Raw genomic sequence first — 13,784 nt, forward strand, 5'->3', positions numbered from 1 at the left:
TCCTGACTTTTGCAATTCCTCATTGTTCCCCACATGAGAGGTGCGGGAAAACAACCACACCAGGATGTGACCGTGTGTTACCCTGGTGCTGCAACGAGGCTGCAAATGCTGCTCCCAGTAAGGGGGAGGGGGGACTTCCTAAGCATAGTAACATATTGTCACCATATTTACTCAGATGGTTGGAAGGTTATGATTCTTGTAGGATTATTTAAAGACGTGATAAGTGAATGTGAAAGAATATTTGGAACATAGATATGCTGAAGTGTTAGTTGAGTTGTCCTCAGATAAAGCCAGAGGATCTGCAATTGCACACACACAAGTACATTGCTCCCCAACCCCCCAAAAAAGAAGATTTCTGAGAGCTGTAATTTTCCCTGTGAATGCTATATACTACTGCTGTGCAGTATTATTAAAGCAATCAGTTTGCATGATATCAAGAATTGCCCTCCGTGGTCATAAAAATGAACAAAGTTCTGTCATAATGGAACAACCCTATAATTCCTGGAAGGGCAACCAAGGGCCCATGGGGTGGGAGTGGCTTAATCTTCAACCAGACTGACTGTTTTTTGCCATATGCAGATGGTGCCACAGCACTCCCAGTAAATGGTTGCTGTTACTGAGCTTAGGTTCCTTCCTATTCAGGGTTATGTTCATGAGCCAATTGCAAAGTGCAGCAGGAATTACCTTCTGGAGGGCGGTCAGCAAATAGCAAAGCCAGTGTCTTCATAGATGATTTCTGGTAGAGCTGAATTACACTTTCATTTAAGGGATCCTTGTTCTTGTCCAGCCATCCACTGATGTTGTAGTCCACAGTGCCAGCATAATGGACCAGGGCAAAGTGAGCCTCAGCCTTCCCTTTGCCAGGTTTGGGCTTTTCAAAGTTCTTGCATTTGCCGAGATGCTGTTCATAGAGCTTGTTTTTGAAAGATGTGTCTGTTGCCTTGGGGAACATGCACTCTTCTTCTAGAATGGAGAAAATGCCCATTGGCTGGAGGGAACAAAGAGTAAAAGTAAAATTAGTAAATTAAATTCATAGAATTGTAGAGTTGGAAGGGACCATGAGGATCATCTAGTCCAACCCCCTGTAATGCAGGAATATGCAGATGACCCATATGGGGATTGAACCTGTAACATTGGTGTTATCAGTGCCACACTCTAACCCAGTGTTTTTCAACCTTTTTTGGGCAAAGGCACACTTGTTTCATGAAAAAAATCACGAGGCACACCACCATTAGAAAATGTTAAAAAATTTAACTCTGTGCCTATATTGACTATATATAAAGTAATTCTCTTGAATTTTTCAATTTTTCCCACGGCACACCAGGCAACATCTCGCGGCACACTAGTGTGTGCGGAACAGTGGTTGAAAAACACTGCTCTAACCAACTAATGTAATTAGTATTTGACAGTAAAATCGAACTCTTCATAGTGCACATTTAGTAAAATGACATAGCCCCGCATGGAGAAAATACCCATTGGCTATAAGAAGCAGAGAGAAAGCAAGATTTTATAACTTGTGTGTTGTTGGCCTGTAATATTGGCATATATTATTGCAAGCAAATGTCACAGGGTCAGCTTTTTTGGCCAGCCACCTTGCGTTGTGATTTTTAATGAGGGGAAATAAAGCAAAAAAAGGTTCTTACTGCAAATATGTAGCAACTTAAGGTTGGGATTTTATTGCACAATGACAGTCAAGAATTGTTCTGTAAGGCGTCCTGTTGAATGTATTTTGAGTATGGCAAGAGTTTCTGAAATGCCATATCAAGGCATTTTTACATGTGACACTAAGAAGCAGATTTGACCCTCTCTCTTCCTGTTATTTTTATGTCACATGCAAATACTATTTTATAAGAATGAATTTAAATTAAATAAAATGTACATTTCAGCTACATACATTTATGTCCATTTTTAAAATATATTTGAAAATGATCTAAACACTATTTAGAATTTCATTCCAATTTACAGCAGCATATGTGTTTTAGGGATTGTAAGCTAGAGTTTTTCTTATCTGTCTATATAGATTTACTGGCAATAGTATATCCCATGGACAAAATGGGGCTGTTTTGTTGTTTAAAGTAAAGACACAGCTTTCAAACTTTAAAGGCTGCTTAATTACATTGTATGTAAGATTAGCAAAAACTTTTTAAAAAGACCTTCTCAATGAGTTCAATGCAGGCAGCCAGGTCCATTCCAAAGTCAATGAACTCCCATTCAATTCCTTCTTTCTTGTACTCCTCTTGCTCCAGCACAAACATGTGATGGTTGAAAAACTGTTGCAGTTTCTCGTTGGTGAAGTTGATGCACAGCTGCTCCAGGCTGTTGTACTAGTGGGGGAAAGAGTACATTTATTCTAAAGAGTACAACTCAGTGCAACCCACTTTTAATTCTAGGTACTTCATAATATTTTCCACTGATATGCTTATTTTCCACCTGCATGTCTGCCTAAGCTACCCTTAACCTGACTGAAAGATTTTCACTCATTCGACGTTAACTTGGATTAAATAAACTACATAGGTGGACCTAACAGATGAAGAAAAATGCTATAAATACAAGTAATATTAATGGGGTCAGAGGGACCTCTGTGTACTCATCCCTAGCTGTTTTAAGTGCACTGTCAGCTTCACTGAGGTCCTTCTGCAATGTTGGAGCTATCCTGGACCTCATCATTCTCTAGTAACACTTTCTCAAGACTTCCCTGTATACTAGCTATCTTTTGAAATTACGGATTTGTGCTACTTAGATGAGTTATTACCACCTGTGAAGCTTGTCCAGTCAGTCCATTGCAGCACAGTTGTGGGAACTGGCATCCTGTGCTACAAGCTGACCAGGTTATTTCAGAAGGAACAACGCAGGAGATTTAAAAAGACCTGTGGAGTGGGGAACCACCTTCGTAGTGACAAGGTTCCATTCACTTACATCAAAGATCTCAAAGCCAGCAATGTCCAGCACACCAATGAAGTATTGCCTTGGCTGTTTAGTATCCAGTTGCTGGTTAATACGAACAACCATCCACAAGAACATCTTCTCAAAGACAGCTTTAGCCAAAGCTCCAACATTATTATACACCTAGAATAACATGATACAAACTGGAGTTAACACAGAAAGCAGAGGACCAAACCTCAGAGAAATAGTAGTTAATCATGTGGTGCATTCAGCATTTCATAGATTGTCACCTGCTGAACAGTTTGGCCTTTGGTGACATATTCATTGCCGACCTTGACTCGGGGGTAGCACAGAGCTTTCAGCAGATCTGCTGAATTGAGGTTCATGAGGTAGCCAGCCTTGTCAGCCACTGAGCGCAAACATAAGAAGAAAGGATTATCAGCACAAATAGACCTAATTTATCAAAATATATTTTGCTTGTCTGACATAGATTCTACTTCTGACAATCATTAACCTCAAAATTATATAGGTTTCAGAATCTTTTCTAAATTGTTCAGTTTCACTTACACTATTATCAATCAAATGGTTCTCCTAGATGAGCTACTTTCCCAGGTTGACGAGTCCCATTTGTCCCTCACTTCCCTCTACAGCACATGCAGTAACCACCTTCTTGACCATTGGGCCCACTATTGGTATTGTACGCTCAATCTGCTGGAGACTGTCTTCACATGCAGGGGAAGTCCCTAACTCTCCAAGGGGTTGAGACCTATCAGCTACCCTCACCTGGTTTAGCTGGCCAGTCAAAGCTGTTCTCGGGTTGTGGCCGCTGTTGCATGCTGACAGATTCTAGGAGCCACAGGTGAGAGCTGAGTGTAGGTTGGGGACCAAAGGTGGACAAACTACCCCAGAAGGAGCAACATGTGTCCCCTATCAGAGGTACTACTACTCCCCAAAGACTCCATACATCCCAAGGGAAGTAACATTATCACTCTATTCTTCCTTGATCAGACCACACCTGGAGTACTGTGTCCAGTTCTGGGCAACACCATTTAAGAAATATATTAACAAGCTGGAACATGTGCAGAGGAGGAAGACCAAGATGGTCAAGGGTCTGGGAATCAAGCCTTATGTGGAATGGTTGAGGGAACTAAGTATGTTTAGCCTGGTAAAGAGGTGAATGAGTGGAGATATGATAGCCATCTTCACATTTAAAGGGTTGTCACATGGAAGATGGAGCAAGCTTGTTTTCTCCTGCTCCAGATGCTAGGACCCAAAACAATGGATTCAAATTACCAGAATGGAGATTCTGACAAACAAGGAAGAACTTTCTGACAGTAAGAGCTGTTCTACAGTGGAGCAGATTCCAAGAGGGGATGGACTCTCCTTCCTTGGAGATTTTTTAGCAGAGGTTGGATATCAATCAGTCATGGATGCTTTAGTTGAGATTCCTGCATTGCAAGGGGGTTGGACTAGATGACCCTTGGGATCCCTTCCAACTTTACAATACTATGATTCTAAGATTTGGCCACCTAACAACATCTTTGTTAACCCAGTGAGGTAAATAGTCATAATAAAGAACAATACCTTATTAATAGACTATATAAATTGCTGCTTCGTGTAAGTGGTATCCACACATAATCCATATTGCATTTAGGGCCCATGTATAATGTTTGCCATGCCATAACAGAGATACTTTGTGAATACCTTCAGTGCCATCTGGCTCAGCCTGCTCCTCACGTTGCTTCTGCTTGAACTTCATGTTCCCATAGTGCATTACAGCTCCAGTTAGCTTGTAAATGGCTGTCTTTTCCTCAGCAGTGAAACCCAGGATGTCAATGGCTTCCTATCAATCCAAAGTTAAAATGCTGAGCAAAAACTGGCCCTTCAAATTCACCATTTCATTTGGAGAAAGAGGTTTTAGTGAGCATTTCGGCTATTAGTGCACTGTGATTTTTTTCCCCTACGCAGACACACACATCATCAACCCCAGCATTTCTAGAATGCCTCACCCCAAGACATCTAATTTCTGTTGAATAAATTCAGCCAAAAACCAAATTCCATATATTCAATTCTATAAGTTACTTACATCAGTTGCCATCAACTCTTCTTGATCGTTGATGCTGGCAACAGTGATCTCACCCTGACTCACAAAGTGAAAGTCATATGGGTTGGTAGTAATCAGCAACATCTCTGAATAAGGAGAAGCACAGATTTTCATCCATTGAATAATCAAGCATCAGCGCAAGATTTTAGCAACAGCAGCAGCAGCCACGATAACAAATCCCCCTTACCAATCAGTTCTGGCTTCTTGTTGGACATGATCTGATAAAAGATGTGGTAGCTTCTTTCAGCTTTCAGCTGGAAAGTAACTCTGGACTTCTCTAGCAAATCTGGCAAGGCAATGAAGTAGAATAAACAAACAAACAAACAAACAAACAAACAAACAAACAAACAAACAAAGAGTTCATCTAAAGAAGGAGCCCTTACATGTTTCAATGTCAGCAGAAGCCAGTTTGCCTGTGGCACCAAAATGGATTCTGATGAATTTACCCTTTAAAAAGGAAAAGATATGTAATTACAAATTCTAGGAGTCAGATTCTGCATATAAGTTACTACAGATTTGCTGTGTATGATGATAAGACACTACCCTTAAAGGCCAACTACTATGTTCAGATTCTGCAGATGACTTACGAAACGTGAGGAGTTGTCATTCCTCACAGTCTTTGCGTTTCCAAAAGCCTCCAGCAAGGGGTTGGCACTGATGATTTGATCTTCAAGGGTACCCTGCAATGTAAATAATATTGTAGTGTTAATTATATAGAGACTGCATCAAAACCACATTTCATCCCTTTGTGACAAAAAGCTTACCTTCATTTTGCCTGATGCGGTTACCTCCTCCTTTTTCTTCTCACCTGTGGCTGCAATTGTTGCAAAGTACTGGATGACACGTTTCGTGTTCACAGTCTTTCCAGCACCAGATTCTCCACTATTGATGAAAGGTGGGACAGGAAACCAATAGTCAAGGGGAAAGTCTCTCAACAATGGGTCAGGAGTGGCTAACATTTTTTGCCTGAAGCCACATTTACTCTTGGTCAACCTTCCAGGGACTGCATGCTAGCCAAATATCTGGCTAAAAGTAGCTGTGGCATATCCTACTACACTCTTGCACACACATTGATGCATACACACAGCCTCCCTCTCCTCAGGTGATCCTTGTAGATCAGCTGAGGAGGGGGCTATTGTCCCCTCCCTGCTCATCAAAGGATTGATCTGATGACTGGAGAGGGAGTGATTTACATCTCATTCAGGTGCTGGGCTAGAGTGGAGAAATTTAAATTTCTCCATCCCAGTGCTGGGTCTATTTTAATTTCCCCCTTTTTAAGTCACTCTTGCCAAAATTTGTTTACAACACAAATCAGCTCCCCAGACCAGGAGTTAGCCATGTCTGCTCTAATGGTTATAATTATATGCTATGGACTTTTAAACTTATATTGGTTTTCTATCAGTTTAACTGCTATGGCTTATCCCAAACAAACTTTGGAATTTCAGTTTCATGAGAAATCTTGGAAACTGCTGAGTAGCTCCCATTGCAGAACTGCACTTTCCAGAGTTTCTTAGAACTATGACTATTATGCCATTTAAGTCATGAATATAGTTTTGTCCTATGATAAGCATTGGCATGATTTTTCCATAATACAATGACAGCACCCTCCTTCCATTTCAAAAGTCTGCACAGAAAAAAGCTAGAAAGGATACTTACGTGATCAGAATAGACTGATTCTCACGATCTGAAAATATTAAATTGTTTTAAAAGTTACTTTTAATTTTAAAATAATATGAAGCTCTCTCTCTCTCTCTCTCTCTCTCTCTCTCTCTCTGTGTGTGTGTGTGTGTAGAAGCACCTACATCTGTCCAAGTAGAACCCCATAATTTTAAGTATCATCTGGACTCCTAGTCTCATGTATTTTAAATCCTAAGAAAATGGTTTCTATGTAGTCTTCATTAAGCTAAGGATGGGTAGATCAGCCTTTCTATTCTGTTCCACGTTTGATTTTTGCAGTTCTTTATTAAAATGAACAAAAATGCATTAAATTGAATGCCTTTTTATACATGTTAAACACATTATTTCCATAAAAGATGCATTTTTGTAAGCATTTTTTATTATTTTTTATCTCAAAATACAATTTATTCATGCACTTTAATGTAAATACATATTTTGTGTGTGCATTTTCTATGATCTGATTGATAGCTGCATTCTAACATGCATATAAATCAAGGACCTATGGATTATGTTGGTTTGCTTTAACCAGCAGACCAAATACATCTCTGATCCATCCCTAATCTAAACACCTCATTGGCTATATGTTTTGGATCCTGGATGTTAGGAAAGCCAAAACTGTTGGCAGGTGGGAAAGGCTTATGAACAAAGAAAGAGAAAATGATATCACAAAATCTTCAGCTTAAGCCTCTTTGGACAGCATATTCACTATGTGCAAGTGTTTTCCAATTCTCAGCTCTTTTATTCTCACATAATGCCAGGCATATTGAGTGAGCTTCATGATTTTATTAGCAGAATAAAGAATGCAGGCTCATCTGCAAAACAACTGAATTTTTTGAGCCATCTCAGCAGCATTAATCCAACATTGTGAAAGGACACTAAGGTCCTCTGAGGAAAACATTATTTGTTCCCAAAGCTTTTCATTTACTTACCAGTTAACATGAACTGATAGGCATTGTCAGAGATGGAGAAGATGTGGGGAGGGGCCTCTTGACGCTTTTTGCCTCTGTAGGCATTTACCACTTCTGGATTGTACACTGGCAGCCACTTGTATGGATTGACAGTGACACAGAAGAGACCTGAATAGGTCTGGAAGAAGAAACAGAACTAGCTCAGTTAATCTGCTTGTAGTAATATTTATATTAATACTGTAATATTATTTTCCTCTTGTGGAAAATAGGTAAGTAGTTCCTTCTTGTAGAGGGTGAAAAGCATGAATGGAAATAAAGTAAGAAAGAGACTTAAATTCTGAAAACCTCCAGGCAAATTAAAAGTTGGCAAACGTATAATTTATCCATAAATGGTAAGGAGAAAGATAAAAAGTGCAACGTTCTTATATCATTATTGTTATTTGACAGATTTTGGATTTCTAAAAGTCAAGTGTGTGTCCTCTTCAAAAATCCCAAATATTGAACAAATGTTTAATCACAAAGAAGGAAACAAGATTATAACAGGATAATAGTAAAACTTTTAAAGTTTTAATAAAATGATTGCACGTCTTTTCCTGATTCTTGTGAGAATTGATGCTGAGACTACAATCACTTCAAAGAGCAAAGGAAAAGCCAGCCTGTTCCTATCACTTGCTGGACTGAAGAACAAGGGAGGTGATCCACAGCGGTCTCAATAGAGCTTTAGAGGCTAGCACACAGATCTACCTAATCTGAGACCACAACACTGCATTAGCAGAAAGCAAAAAAAAAGAAGAAAAAAAAAAGACAAGGACTGTACTCACATAAATCATCCAAGCTGCATAACGCTCTTTGAGGTTATACAGGACAGCAGGTTCATGGAGGTGGGTCATCATGGCCATGTCCTCAATTTTGTCATATTTGGGAGGATTCATAGAAAAGACTTGGTCTTCTTTCACAGTCAAAGACTGCCAAGGAAACAAAAGGCAAGTTCATGGCATCTTAAAAAGTAGAGGCAAGGCAATTATAACAATGCATTTGTTGTCTTCTACTCACTTCTCCTTTTTCAGTCTTGGCTGTGACCTTCCCTGCTTCCCTGGCTGTGACAGTTGCCTTCACATAAGCCTCCTTAGGATGTGACACAAAGACTGAATTCTTTGCATCAAAGGGCTTGTTCTGGGCCTCAATTCTCTCCTTTTCTGGTTTCCGGAGAAAAGGGGCAGCTGGCCCATAGATGGCCATCTCTGCGTCTGATGACATGGCTGCGGCTTATAGAAGGCAGCTCAACAACACTAAACGGGAGAAAATGTTCCATCGTGTTATTGGATCAATATAATCCTTTCAATGATATTAACTTGTTTTTGTTTTCAACCTTCCATCACCTTTATTTAGTAACTGCTTATGCATGCATTGGTCTTTCAGGATGCATCCAATGCTTCCCTTCTTCCTATGGAAGTAGCTTCATTTAAAGGAAGAAAAATTATGGATACATCTGTGTACACAGAGTACTCAAGAGCTTCCCAGTTTAATTCAGTGAGGAGAATCTGATTTGCATGCACAAATGAATTGGCATCTGGGTTGTATTCCTCTGTTGGAATGGTTGGAAAACAGTATGAATGCAAAACCCTGAAGTGCACATGTGAACACATATTCCTCTTTAGTAAGATGACTTGTCTGTTTCCTTCTCTCAGGGTATATTACTTTCTGTGGCCACTGCTCAATGACACATGAAAATTTGCTTTCATGAGACTTTTTTATCCCATATGCTGATCTGCAGAGCTCAAGATCCTATTTTGTCAAGTACCAAGCATTCCATTGGGCAGAGGTTGTATGCCTGGAAAATTACCCTAGCCACAGTGGCAGAACACAAGCTTTGCCTATATAAGGAAGGCCCCAGGTTTGATCTCTGGCGTCTCCAGTTAGGAGAAAATATGGGGAAGACCTTGGAAAGCTACTTCAAGACATAATAGACTAGACCAGTGGTGGCGAACCTATGGCACGCGTGCCACATTTGGCACGCAGAGCCCTCACTGCTGGCACGCGCACCATCAGCCCATCCGTGCTGTTGTTGTTGTTTTTTCCCCAGGCTTGCGTCCGCTGTTGAAACCTTGAACTTTTTTTTTTTTTGCTAGTCACTGGAGATTGTGTTCGGCGATTGATCTGTTTTTCAATTTGCTGCGTCAGTAGTTGTTTCTGATTGTGCATAACAGCGTTTGTTTTTTTAACCCTTATTGTGCTGTGTGTGGGTTTTTTTGGCGCTTTGGCAGACGATGATGTCGGCACTGCATGTTAGTTCCAGCGAAGGTATTATTTGTCATTTATTTCTGTTCTCTCCCCCCCCCAAAAAAAGCTCAGCAGCTCTGGGGTGCCCCCCAAAAGCAAAGCAACTTTTGTGTGACCCCCCCAAAAAAGCTCCAAAACTTTGGTCGGCAGCTCCCCAAAAAAAGCTCAACAAGTTTGGGCACTTTGTGATAAATAAGTGGTTTTTGGTTTACAGTTTGGGCACTCAGTCTCTAAAAGGTTCGCCACCACTGGACTAGACTCATGGGTTAGATGCTTTCTATATCTGTATTCCAAGGAGAGTAGTATTGGTTGAATGTAAATAATATAGCAGGACCCTGTATACTGAGAATTTAGGAGGCAAAAAGCCAATTTTGTTTCTAATAAAGAAAATAGCAGAATAGATAATGAAGATTGAGCATTACTGTGGAAGACAAGAATTCAGTGACATACAACATGTGTTTTGGGTACATCTGATTCAAACACTGCTGGATCAGACCAAAGGATCATCTATTCCAGCATCTTGTTCTCACCAGCCTATGAGATACACACAATCAGGACCTGACTGCAACAGCACTCTCCCCACTTGCAATTTCCAGCAACTGGCATTCAGAAGCAAATGTTCCTTTTGCATATTTAACCATATGCAGGGCTGGCACAAGACATTTTGGCACCTGAGGTGAACCAAAAAATGGTGTCCGGCCTCCTGCCAAGAAAGAAGGTGTGAGTGAAGATCTACATTAGGAATGGGGGTCGAGGAGTGGGGTTAAGACCTACAATTGGAACAGGGGTTGGGGATCAAATCACCCTTACCCAATAGTTGAAGTGGGAATCAAAAGCTGCCATGGGGGTGGGGAAAGGGCCCGCTCTGAATCACACCAGACAGGTGCAGAGCTCAGAAAATGTCAGAAGGCAGCCCCACTCCCTAGGGGTGGGAGGAGACCAGCAAGGACTGCTCAGGAGGCTGCAGAGCCAGCCGCCAAGGGGTGTGCCATAGCCATCGCTGCCACCACAGCAGCAGCAGGTGCTGCCCCTATGGTTTCCTGCGGCCTTTCCTTGCCTCATGGGTGAACCTACCTTGGCTTTATGCAAGTTAATCTGATAAGACAGGAAGAAAGCAGTGAAGGAACTCTGAAATTTATGTAGGAAAGGCAAGCAACTCTGTCCTGTGCTTTTTTCTAGAAAGAGTTATGTATTTCATTCTTTTTTGAGCTCTACAATTGGGGGGGGGGGGAGAATACAATTCCTAGTATTTGCAGCCATTAATTTAAATTCAACCTTCTTTAGCTTTTGGTCTTTAAACAATCCCAGTACGTCCTACCAGGAATTTGAAGAGTAAATCAGCTTGCTCCATGTCTACAAGTGAAGCATCATTTAGAATGTATGTTGGGTAAGCAGCTGATACGTCTTCCTTATTAGATCTACATCCAGTGTGAGAGATTGAAGCACTGTCTTCCATTGAGCATCTCAAAGTGATGGAAGTATCAGACTTTTGTTCAAATAAAAACTTCTGGTACAGGTTTCTGAGTTACGCATTTTCGGGCTATCTATCTATCTATCTATCATCTATCTACCTATCTATTTATTTATTCCATTTCTATACGACCTTTATTTCCAGGGATCTCAAAGTGATGTACCTGTTTCTCCTTCTCCCCATTTAATCTTCATAACAACCCTGTGAGGTAGGTTAGACTTGACAGGCAGTGACTGGCCCAAGGTCCCCCAGTGAGCTTTATGGCTAAGTGGGATTCGGACCCTGGACTGCCAGTAAGGTGTGTCATTTTAGGGGGTGAAACTTAGTTTTTGCAAATTTCTTCAGTGATGGGTCTTAAAAATGTGTTTTGGGGTGTGAGGAATTCAAATCAACTATATTTGTGGTTGGACAACGTTTAGCGTCGCTAGTCTACATTTGATTAAGAAGCAAATAAGCTGTTCTCGGAAAAACCAAAGAATTTAAATTTTACCTTTTGAAAGTGTCAGATAATGTAAAAATTTGTATAATATATAAATAGACTGCAAGTACTGGGCAACCATTTTTAATGATTTCTTTATAATTTTACACACATTTTATTTACGAACCTATGCTAAATTATATTAATTTAGCCAAAATAACTGCTCACTTGGGACTCCAGGTGGGTGGCTGTGGTGGGTTCAGAGAGCTGCCATCTTCTGGTGCAGCTGAGGGAGGCGATGGCTGGCACTGCCGCGTTGGGCCCTCAGGTAAGGGTGGGCAGTGCCCTCTCAGCCAATCAGAGCTTGGAGCTTGGGGGTTGCGAGCAGCCCACCCCCACTCTATTTAAGGGAGTGGCCAGGCAGGGCCGTCTCGTCATAGGGGCTGGGTGGCGCGGTGCACCAGGGCGCCAGGCCCCCCAGGGGCACCCCCGCGAGCCCGCCGGCATACCAGGCGCCCCCTCCCCAACCCGCGCCCGCTCCCATGGGTGGGCGGGCGCTCGCGCGCCGGCGGGAGAGCTGCAAGCCGGCTGCCCTCCGGAGCCCCAGCTGGAGCGCTGAGAAGGGCGCACAAAGCCCCGCGCCGCTCCAGCGCCACGCCCCTCATCCCGCGCTCGCCCACCTCCCTCCCACGCTGGCCACCCCTCGGGGGATGAGGGGCGTGGCGCTGGAGCACCACAGGGCTTTGCGCGGCCTTCCCAGCGCTCCAGCTGGGGCTCCGGAGGGTGGGCGGCTTGCAGCGCCACGCCCCTCATCTCCCACTCGCCCACCCCCCTCCCGAGGGGCGGCCAGCACGGGAGGGAGGTGGGCGGAGAGGCGGCCGACCGGGGGCGCCGAGGGATCGTTGCACCAGGGCGGCTGATCCCTTTAAGACGGCCCTGTGGCCAGGTGTCGGCCACTCTCTTGGTCGATTGTCATGTGACCAAAATATCTTTTGAATTTGCAAGTCATGTTGCAGCTTTTTAGCACCCCTCGTTTGGGGGATTTGAAAGTTGAAAAATTCAACATGCCCTAGTCTCCAGGTCATAGTCCAACACTCTAACCATTACACCACTCTGACTCTCCTATTTATCATCACTAATTTGAAATTGCACATTTGCATTTCTTTTTCTACATCAATTCATCTATACAAAAATTCCAGTTTCCGAATTATATTTTTGACACATAACTAGTATTGGCATAAATTGCATTATAAATATAAATTTTCAAGAGCATTTATACTTTATATTATACTCTCGATATGCCATGGGGATTAGCATGCTTACCTTGTGCAAGGCGTTATATGCAGGCTTGAGGCTGGCCACCACTGAAACAAGATAAATAAATAAAGATGAACCTCTTTTAATTGCTGCCAAAAAAAAAACCTCCACGAATAGGTGAGAGAGAGGAAATAGATGAAAGAACAGGTTTGAATTCCAGGGCAGGTTTGAATATCCACATATAAATTAGTTCCAGAGGTGACAAAGTGACTTAGGATGTGAAGAATTTCAGGCCTCTACTCCTTCCCTGCAACCCTTGTTTCTGCACATGACTTACCTTGAAGCTGTATGCAGAGAGCAGGCAGATCAAAGACAAGATAGGTCCCAGGAACTCTTTTATAAGGTCTGCTCAGGGAATAGCACCTCCTCTGACATAGGTCAGGTCAATTATTTCTGGCAAGGTATTGTTTTGGCAAAGTTGACTGCAAGCATCATTCTTACTCATATTATCCTTGGATATATTTAGATTAGAAATATTCAAGTCACTCCATTACTACAAGTGCTTGTATCATTTCTAAAAATATTTTATAGGACTCATTGACGTCTTATATTTTCAGTGAAATTATCCAGATAGAAAATCACAGTTAACATGGCAACGATTTATTTTTGTTTTTTAGGTTAGGTTTTATTTTTATTTTAAAAAATTATCTGCACTTAGGAATGCTAAACAATTAAAAGGTTAAGCAGAGGACAAATGATAAATAACTTCCTCACTAGTACTAGCAC

The 13,784-nt window shown here is 41.8% G+C and overlaps 1 protein-coding gene across 1 annotated transcript in view; it reads right to left on the reverse strand.

The window, feature by feature from the left end:
* LOC117041108 (myosin-1B) overlaps positions 1 to 13,396 on the reverse strand; it is a 30,050-nt gene extending 16,654 nt beyond the window's left edge. The window contains exons 1-16 of the mRNA XM_033139486.1: positions 13,336 to 13,396; positions 13,065 to 13,105; positions 8,626 to 8,861; positions 8,394 to 8,537; positions 7,594 to 7,750; positions 6,644 to 6,671; positions 5,752 to 5,869; positions 5,575 to 5,667; positions 5,371 to 5,434; positions 5,175 to 5,273; positions 4,970 to 5,073; positions 4,588 to 4,726; positions 3,174 to 3,292; positions 2,917 to 3,066; positions 2,154 to 2,324; positions 685 to 988 (exon numbers count right to left, since the gene is read on the reverse strand). Of these exons, the coding sequence (XP_032995377.1) occupies positions 685 to 988; positions 2,154 to 2,324; positions 2,917 to 3,066; positions 3,174 to 3,292; positions 4,588 to 4,726; positions 4,970 to 5,073; positions 5,175 to 5,273; positions 5,371 to 5,434; positions 5,575 to 5,667; positions 5,752 to 5,869; positions 6,644 to 6,671; positions 7,594 to 7,750; positions 8,394 to 8,537; positions 8,626 to 8,829 (1,894 nt within the window). The 5' untranslated portion in view covers positions 8,830 to 8,861; positions 13,065 to 13,105; positions 13,336 to 13,396. The remainder of the gene's footprint in view (positions 1 to 684; positions 989 to 2,153; positions 2,325 to 2,916; positions 3,067 to 3,173; positions 3,293 to 4,587; positions 4,727 to 4,969; positions 5,074 to 5,174; positions 5,274 to 5,370; positions 5,435 to 5,574; positions 5,668 to 5,751; positions 5,870 to 6,643; positions 6,672 to 7,593; positions 7,751 to 8,393; positions 8,538 to 8,625; positions 8,862 to 13,064; positions 13,106 to 13,335) is intronic.
* Between the last annotated feature and the right edge of the window lie 388 nt (positions 13,397 to 13,784).

Source organism: Lacerta agilis, chromosome 2, assembly GCF_009819535.1.
Source record: "Lacerta agilis isolate rLacAgi1 chromosome 2, rLacAgi1.pri, whole genome shotgun sequence".
Lineage (NCBI taxonomy): Eukaryota > Metazoa > Chordata > Lepidosauria > Squamata > Lacertidae > Lacerta > Lacerta agilis.